The sequence below is a fragment of the Filicampus tigris genome, chromosome 22 (genome assembly GCF_054856515.1).
Source record: "Filicampus tigris isolate MCC_2025a chromosome 22, RoL_Ftig_1.0, whole genome shotgun sequence".
NCBI lineage: Eukaryota > Metazoa > Chordata > Actinopteri > Syngnathiformes > Syngnathidae > Filicampus > Filicampus tigris.
The window spans coordinates 1,003,073-1,011,559 of record NC_141238.1 but is presented as its reverse complement, the minus strand read 5'-3'; the positions used below and the strand labels follow the sequence as shown (position 1 = coordinate 1,011,559).

The window sequence follows — 8,487 nt, the reverse complement described above, 5'->3', positions numbered from 1 at the left end:
ACTTGGCAACCTTTTGCGCATGCGCTGCTTATCGTACACGAGCCGCAAATAGTCCAAATAATGGGTCCATAGCTCCCATCGACTGAAAGACCGCGATCGAGTTTTACTTTACTACTACTTTAGTGACGTTTTAATTTAATTTTGAACAGCAAAATTGACAAAACAACAGCCCGTGTCGCCATGCATACGTCGATGACGTCAACCAAAGTGTCTCAATTCTGCAATATTTGTGCCCTTATGAGGTGAGTACTCGAACGCTTCGTGCACTTCAGTGAAGACAGTAGAGTGCAAGTGTAGGTATTGGGATTGGGCCAAACTTTGTATTTAACTCCTACCGCTTTCGTTGGAACATAAAGCAAGACTTTGCCTTGTCATTCTTAATGTGATGAATTGGTTTCACCTGTTGGTGTGCATTAAACGCAGCTAATTCGTTTAAACGCTCTTGGAATAGCCTGCCAGAGGATGTCAGGTCTGCAGAGACTGTTGATATTTTTAAGAGGAAGCTCAAGACACACCTTTTTAGTTTGGCTTTCAACAACTTTTAAATAATTTATCTTTTCTTTTGATTGAAGAGAATTCTATGTTTTGCTTTGAATGTTTTAAAGCACTTTGAGTTGCATTTTTATGTATGAAAAGTGCTATATAAATAAAATGTGATTGATTGATTGATTGTTTCTGCTACAAGCTCTTCCTTCGGCTCTTGCCGTGTTAATTTGGCAGCCTCAGTAGTGAAGGATGGCGTGTGCTGCCCTCTGTTGGCATGGATGAAAGACATTGCTAATGACATTTGCGTAATTCTGGCGCTAGAGTTCGTGGCTGTAGGCTAATAGAAAAATATATAATTACCACTTCAAAAAAATACTTGTCTGTCAAAGTAATCGCCCCAGTTGTTCAGCAAAAACGAGGCAGAGGTTTTATTTGGGTAACGTACGTGATATGATCGTCAGCCAATGTGAAATGATGCAGTTTGAACAGGAACACTGCAAGAACAGAACTTTACGTAAATAATTGAATTAAAATTATGCATAAAATAAAAATGGCACGCAACAAAATAGTTCCACAACGTTTTAAACAGTTATAAAAGATTAAATGAATGATATGGACTTTTATGGCGAATTTGCCTACCGCTAGATGGTGCCCGCGTAACACACTTTGACGATGACTGTCGTCGACGACGCTGTTGAGGAAACTGTTCGACATAAATTGATGTCATGCATGTTTCTGTGTAAAATAAGTGTACGGGTTAATAAATGATGAGCACAGGCGCATTGTGAGCAAAACCTCTTTATCAACAACTTCAAATAACGTTAGAAATCTCAGCAATAGAATAAGCGTTTCAATCTTATAATTCAAACAACAACAAAGTGTGTGTGTGCTGAAATAAATAACCCTAAACCTTTGGCACACAGGAGCACAACAACTTTTTTTTGGGGGGGGGTTATTAATAGTCAACTGTTGATTAATCTACTGATAATGTGATTGCACTGGAACTCAACAGAGTCTGGAACATTGGTGACCGTCGCGCGGTGGAGACCAACACAACGAGTGGAACAACTCAGCTGAGGTAGGTGAAGACGACGGCCTGGATGGGCAGCCGGCACACGGGGCACAACTTGTTGTGCTTCTTCAGCTTGCGGGCGCACACGTAGCACGACATGAGGTGTCCCGTCTTGCCGTGGACGATGCAGCCGTTCTTGGGCCGCGACTGGCAGATGAGGCACGGCTCCAGGCACGAGTCGGGCAGCCGCATCTCGGCCGACACGCTGCGCTCCAGCTCGGGCACGCCCGCCGTCTCCTGGGAGCCGCCCGCCGTCTCCTGGGAGTTGGCCACCGACGACCGCTGCGAGGACGAGCTGCAGGACGAGGGCGGCCGCGACGCCGGCAGCGGCTCCTGCGAGTCGGGAGCCGACGAGGCGTTCAACGTTTTGCCGTCCGGAACGTCCACGCCGTCCTCACCGTCGGAAGCTTCGGGAAGAGGAGGACACAAAAAAAAAAAAAAAAAAAAAAAAAAACGCACTCAGGTAAATACACATCCATTGAAATTGAACTTCACAAAAAAGCTGCCAGTAATTGTGACTTGTCTGTCAATGAAGATGTTAATTACAAGCTTGAAAGGCAGAGTTAGTTTGAAACGAGGTAAGGTTTCAAAATCGGGTTTTCTGGCCAGTGTTGGGGTTTCAAGTCTGCCGGGTAAGACCCTTCTTTCCTGCATCCTTATTTCCTTTCCTCTGCTCTTTTTCCTCCTTCCTTGCTTCTTTCTTTCCTTTGACACCAACTTTGATTCCTTCTTACATCTTTCCTTCCTCCCTCCCTCCTCCATTCCTTCTTTCCTTGCTTCCTTCCTGGCACCGCGCCTCCATTTGTCCTCCCTTCACTACGTTCATTTCAAACGTGCGCAGTGCGTTGTGTCCGCATCAAGAAAGAGGGAAGCTTGGGAAATACGGCGAATTTTGCCGCCGCTGCGTGAACTGACCCGGAGCCTCGGCGCACGCCGCCGTCGTCGCGGGCAAGGCGGCGCCGCGCAGCCAATCCTGCCGCAGACTCCAGCAGCGCAGGCAGTTCCTCGGGAGAGGCGGGTTCAACTCGTCGCAGCCGTCGCAGCGCCAGTAGTCCTGAGCACACGCGCCACATCAGTCCGGTCCGGTCTTACTATCGTCACCCCCAAAACTGCATCCGGTACTCACGGCTGCCGTGATCTCGGTGTCGTCGTCAAACGAGTCGTCGTCGTCGTCCTCAAATATGGTGAACTCGTACACCTGCGGGCGATTTATGAAAATAGAAATCACGTACGATACAATTTTGCCAGGAAAGCAACGCGTGTGCGTGTGCGTTGTCCTACCTGATCGTCAGTGGACAAAGAGGCGTCATCTTCATTGTAATCGGCCGAGTCGACGGACTCGACCTCGAATTCCACGCTGAAGTTGTCACTGTCCGAATCGCTGGCGGCGGCGGCCGTCGCGTCGGACCTGGCAGACTACAAGCGCACACGTTCAGTCAATTGATAAAGCGCCGCCCGAAGTATCATCTCGTACTCACGGCGCTCGGCGTCTCCGACGATTGGCTGCTGTGCCTGTCCCGCCCACTTCCCAGTCCGCCAATCACGCACCAGGAGAGGCTGTCATCAAAGGTTAGCGAGTAGCTGTCCGAGCGGCTCCTCTTTGCGCCGTCGTCCTCGTCGACGTCCGACCCGGTGTCTTTTTCCTCACCCGGTAAGCCGTGGGAGGGGCCTAACGTCCGGGGAGGGCGGGGCGCTGGGATGTTACATCTGAACGCGCAGGGTAAAAGGGGCGCTTTCCCGCGGGCCGACGACTCACCTGCGTCGTTGCTCCTGGAGCTCCTGGTGCGCCTTCGGCGGCGCCGCCGCACGTTGGGAGATGAAGCGCCGCTTCCGGCTGCACTTTCCTGACACGACAAAATGCAAAATAGACTCAACATCGCCAAGCACACACATGCGGGCCTTCAAAATGGCACCCAGGGTGTCCAAAGAGTCACTTAAAAAAAAAAAAAGTGGACGTCTGACCTGTGTGGGTTGCTGCGCGTGGCTGCTGCTTGCAGCTTCGGCAAAGCTTTGTGTCGATTCTGCGGCACACAGACACCACTTAGTCGCATTCTTTTTGCTCTTTTTTTTTTTTTTTTTTTTTCCCCAAGTTCCAGTGCTGAAACGCAGCAGCATTTGTGTCCGGGCATCCTACCTTGGCTCCTCACAATCACCAAGTTTTTGGCCAGCATTGCAAAAAAAACCCTGTCCAAAAAAAAAAAAAAAAACAAAGGTCCGAAAGGTGAGTGCGAACAATGTTTGTGTTTTTTTTTGGTTTTGTTTGTTTGTTTGTTTGTCCCGCGCCTCACCGCGGTTCTTTGACAGAGAAAGTGTCGACTCCCAGGATGCGGCCCAGCGCGTCTTGGGCGCAGTGCACGATGTGCTGCTGCTTCTTGTCGAAGAGCTGCTTCTGGATGATGTACTGGCCCAGGTAGAACATCACCTGACCACAGCACATTTTGCAAACTCGCCACTGAAGTAAGTCGTCGCGCGCTTGGCGCGACTCGCCGCGACTCGCCGTACCTCCTTGAAGGTCAGCACGTCTTTGGTGGCGCCCGCCAGCTTGAGCAGAGTGGACAGCTCCAACTTGGGCCGCACCTGGACGCAAACAACAAGCCCCGCCCTCCAGGTAAGTCTTCACACGCACGCGCTCCACCTATCGCTCTCTCGGTCCCCGATGGGGCGTCATCTCGTACGACGACGACGACGACAACAACAAAGAAGATTTGATTATCGCCTCACCACTTTGTCGTCGTCAGAGGTGTCCACGTGGTGCTTGTCGGTCGACATGTCGACAATCTGCACGTAAACACACACAATGTCACTCATGTGACACGATGACGACGAAAACAAAGCACCCGCCAACCTCTTTGCAGCGTCAAACGAAATGATTTGCGCATCTCCAAAGTCCAAAAACGTGTGCGCTCGCGCTCCTCTTTACGCGATGGAAAAGTCAAGATCGGCTCTTTGTTGCCACGGCGATCGCTTTCAACGTGGTTCGAGGCAGCACATCTTAAATGATGACTGCAAGTTCAACCGAAATATTTTCTTTTCAACAAAATGCTCACGTGCGGCAATAAAAAAATTAGGATAAGCGTCGTTCGTCTTACGGTGGGGAAATTTGCGAGTCAAATTTGAAAAATGACTCCTCGCGACCTGAATTGACTTTGGCCAGTCACAAGCTGGTATACGATTGCGACGTAGCAATTGACGTCCTGAACGATCCAAGTCATTTCGTCAAAAGAGCAAAACGCGGACTATTGCAGGAATCGAATCCGATTCCTTTCGAGAACTGAAGGCGCATTAGTACACGCGGGCACATTTTGAAAATAGTCTTATTTTCACAGGAATAAAAGGCATCAAATCAGAGCAGTTGTACATTTGAAATTCACAACTTGTTCAAATGACTTTCTCATGACAACGTCAGAGTAAAAATTCATTCATGTAAGATTACAACTTTTTTTTTTCTTTGTCCTCCTAACGCGTACAACTTTGTTTCTGGAAATAACATACAACTTTCACCTTATAACATTCAAATTTCTCTCTCTCTCTCTCTCCAAACATGCATTTGTCATCATAATGTTGCAACTTTTCAAAGGTTGTCGCTGCGTGAAAAGCTTTTAGTCATGTCAAATTCTTACCGGAGTGCCGGTCAGTGATCCATGTGTGCAAGTGCAAAGAGTTAAAGTGCGGAGTGGCAAGAGAGAGAGAGAGAGAGAGGTTCCAGGAATCGAGGCAAAGGCAGCAACCGGCTCTTATAGAGCTTCCAGGACATGTCAGGGCTAGACTGGAGCGTGAGTAAACTCTGTCAAGTCCAGTGGGCCTATCACGGCCAGCCCGGCTGACTCAGCGGCACTGCAACAGCTGATTACATTTCACACACACACACAGACATGCCGGGACTAGTCCAATCAAATGACTCAACACTAACCCAAACCACGCTAACCAGGTCCCAAATGAGTTAAACGCCACATGTCCCGTACATGTTTCTTGCAGTGGTGGATAAAATAGGTGAAAATGATCATGACTTTTTAAAACAGTTTAAAATAAAACACACTGAAACTAATTAAAAACACACTTTGTCAGTATTCATTTGCGTTCTCTCGCTGTCGTGAATTCAGACGATTGTATAACATCACTTTTAGAAGACGAAAAGAAGACTCGCTTGCACAAGGGGCAAATCGTGCTCGCTTCAAGCTGTTTTTCTTTTGCTACTCCTAGTTGGCGTTTACTGTAAATCTGACACAAAAAGAGAATGAAACATACGTACAAACAGAGCAGACACTAACAGTCCACTCACTGGAATAGAAAGTGTGCCAAACTTCTATATAGTTTGTAAATTAAAAAATGACGACGTAATAAATAACACAGCAGTGTGAAATAAATGAAAGCCATTTGAACCGGGCGGATTTTGATGTCAAAACGTTTGCAATTCAACCAAAAGCACGGCCTATGACGTCACCAACACGAGGAGAACTTTGCCCGGACTTGTCCCGCGCGTGCGTAGCTTCAACCACGCTCGCTCGCTTCTTTCAATGTTGTCGTAGCGCAAAAGCAAAACAACAACACGGGGCAGTAGAAAAAACCAAGGAGCACTTACAAACCACAAAGTGATGCTTGTTCACTGTCTCTCGCGAAGCTCCAAGAATTGAAACCGATCGACAGCACGTTGTGCGCTTATCACTATCGATGTCAACATATTCCTATGCTGCAGCTTTCACTGCACACTAGGAATATATCTATATCGCTGTACAAAAACTCGAGTTTATCTTTGAGGCGAAGCCGCTCTACAACACGTCGTGTGATGTTGTTAATGCGATATGAACGTCTATTAGTAAAAGGACAAAAACGTCTGCACAACTCTCCTCGTCTTTCGTCTACTCAGGAAAGTCCGAGGCTCCGTGGCCTACTAGCACACGGCTAATTCACGCAAACCACCGTCGATCGCACGTGTCGCTATGGAGCTTTATTTGATAACAACGTGATACAATGCTCGTGGCTGTCGTAATTAACGTACCTGTTTCGTCCAGTGAACGTTTTTATCCAAATTTGTGGTTTATTCCACTGTTAAAACTTCCGCTCGAGACGCTCGTGTTTCCCTCTTCCGTCCGCGTGATAGCGCCTCTACATGCCAAACATTGACATTGCATCAATTGTTCCTCCAACGAGGATTTACAGTAATGTGGCTGACAACTGTACTTCAATTAATTTCACTTCTCAATTTTACTCTTAAGAACAGCCTATTCCCTTGAATTGACTTATACAGGGTGAAAAGTAAACAGGCATTTTAAATTGCCCATGATTTCGAGAGGCACCCAAGTCATTGTGTATTTTTTTTAAGAGACAGCAATAATAGGAATAGCTTTTTGAAATTATTTTCCAGATGGTCAGATACTTCAGAGTTTTTCAAACTTTTTTGAGTCAAGGCACATTTATTTCATTTTAAAAAATCCCACGGCACACCAGCAGCTGAAATTGTGAAAAGATAAGTGACAGCAATCGTAAAAATGAGTGAAAATACCGTTCACCAATTATCAAATCTTATCCCTCATCCTGCAAAACAAAGAACAGCCTTTTTGGCTGTGGTGCCAGTTGCTCTGCTTCAAACAAACAATCGAGCCATGCAGAAAACGTTTTTTATTCATTTCGAAAATATCAACAAACGCACACAATCCAGGGGCCCTCATGGCTGCAACTCGTAGCCGAGCGGGTCAAGTCCCTGATCCAACAGAGCGAGAGACGACTCCCTCAACCTCTGAAGGAAGCGTCTCAGCTCCTCTTTCGAAAACACCTGAAGAAACACAAACCGTTCGTCAGCCTCAAAGAAGACGTAGAGCGCGAAACGGCGGCGGTCGGCTTACCTGATAGAGGCGATGATGGTCGGAGGAGATGATGTCGGCCAGCCGCAGCGCCTCCTGGTGTCTGGAGGAGCTCTGCAGCACGCTGAGCAGCAGGAAGCTGAGGCGAGGCAGACAAAGCGAGCGCAGCGCCGACATTTGGTGGCTGCGCTCCGCATCCTGCTCCGAATCCTGACAAAACAGTTCCGAAAATCCTCAAAGATCCTTCCGTCTACTAGTACACTCAGTTCCCACTGAGGCAAAATTGTGCACTAGTTGACAACTGCATACTACTCGTGAAAATCGAGTTCTTATCTATGAGTCTAAGATTTATTTGCAATTTTTGTTCATACTTGAGCGCGCTCGTAGCATATTGAATAAATAGCCTACTTCCTCGTGAGCAGGTTACTTACCTGCACGTTGTCCACCATCCAGCCCCCGTCGACGAACAGCAGCACGTTGTAGATTCTTTCCTTCACGTCTTCAGTCAGGACGTCCAGGCGGCTCGACCAGGCCGACAGCGCGGCCTGACGGCAAAAAGCTCTCTTGAAAGACGCCGCATCGGGAAAATGAAATGCATGATTTTCTCGCTGGCGCGCATACCTCGTACTCTTTCTCTCTCATTTCATTGGCTACTCGCTCTATGAATTTGACTTCCGGTGCAGGCGTTGGCTTCTGGGGGGCGGAGCTACTGTGACTGAACCAATCGGAGAAGGCTTCATGGGCTTCCTGGAAGACAATATTAGCTTTTATAATGCTCAACGTCTATGCTAGTTTTTAGAAGCCTGTCTATGGCATTTTGCATCATAGGTTCGCATTAAGCACTAAGAAATATTTTAACGATTTAAAACATAAAAAAAAAAGGTACAACTTGCGTTACTAATGCCAGACACAGACCAGGTAGGCTCTGATGCACAGATGCTCCCTGATGGCGTTCTCATCGTCGGCGGGCAGCGGCGACGTCTGTCCGAGTCCCGACCACTGGCAGTAGATTTCTCTCATGGAATCCTCGGGAACTTTGGAGAAGACGGCCTTGGCCGCGTCGTGTTTCTCCAGAGCTGGGAGGGGGACGGACAGAAGGAAGCAATGCGTCTTGGTCCAGCCAGGTGAAAG

General features: G+C 47.8%; 3 protein-coding genes across 7 annotated transcripts in view; 1 reads left to right on the top strand and 2 right to left on the bottom strand.

Moving 5' to 3' along the window:
• Nucleotides 1-1,268: 1,268 nt before the first annotated feature.
• Nucleotides 1,269-6,687, bottom strand: mdm2 (MDM2 proto-oncogene). 3 transcript variants are annotated; one of them, XM_086021686.1, is made up of 12 exons: nucleotides 6,555-6,687; nucleotides 4,280-4,336; nucleotides 4,061-4,135; nucleotides 3,847-3,980; nucleotides 3,693-3,742; nucleotides 3,521-3,579; nucleotides 3,315-3,402; nucleotides 3,037-3,227; nucleotides 2,840-2,974; nucleotides 2,685-2,756; nucleotides 2,474-2,612; nucleotides 1,269-1,965 (listed from the first exon to the last, which is right to left on the bottom strand). In XM_086021686.1, the coding sequence occupies exons 2-12, from the start codon at nucleotides 4,325-4,327 to the stop codon at nucleotides 1,556-1,558; spliced, it is 1,401 nt and encodes a 466-aa protein (XP_085877812.1). In that variant the 5' UTR covers nucleotides 4,328-4,336; nucleotides 6,555-6,687; the 3' UTR covers nucleotides 1,269-1,555. The 3 variants fall into 3 exon arrangements, with proteins under 3 accessions (XP_085877812.1, XP_085877815.1, XP_085877813.1); XM_086021689.1 differs by lacking the exon at nucleotides 6,555-6,687 and adding an exon at nucleotides 6,138-6,518; XM_086021687.1 differs by lacking the exon at nucleotides 6,555-6,687 and adding an exon at nucleotides 5,179-6,080.
• Nucleotides 6,011-8,487, top strand: part of kin (Kin17 DNA and RNA binding protein) — a 12,170-nt gene continuing 9,693 nt past the window's right edge. For 2 of the 3 annotated variants that reach the window (XM_086021692.1, XM_086021690.1), the window contains exon 1: nucleotides 6,012-8,480. The gene's annotated coding sequence lies outside the window, so the exon portion shown is untranslated. Of the gene's footprint in view, nucleotides 8,481-8,487 lie in introns of all 3 variants that reach the window. The other variant, XM_086021693.1, reaches the window with a different exon arrangement.
• Nucleotides 7,160-8,487, bottom strand: part of nup107 (nucleoporin 107) — a 6,593-nt gene continuing 5,265 nt past the window's right edge. The window contains exons 23-27 of the mRNA XM_086021680.1: nucleotides 8,272-8,432; nucleotides 7,978-8,103; nucleotides 7,788-7,901; nucleotides 7,399-7,566; nucleotides 7,160-7,328 (exon numbers count right to left, since the gene is read on the bottom strand). Of these exons, the coding sequence (XP_085877806.1) occupies nucleotides 7,221-7,328; nucleotides 7,399-7,566; nucleotides 7,788-7,901; nucleotides 7,978-8,103; nucleotides 8,272-8,432 (677 nt within the window). The 3' untranslated portion in view covers nucleotides 7,160-7,220. The remainder of the gene's footprint in view (nucleotides 7,329-7,398; nucleotides 7,567-7,787; nucleotides 7,902-7,977; nucleotides 8,104-8,271; nucleotides 8,433-8,487) is intronic.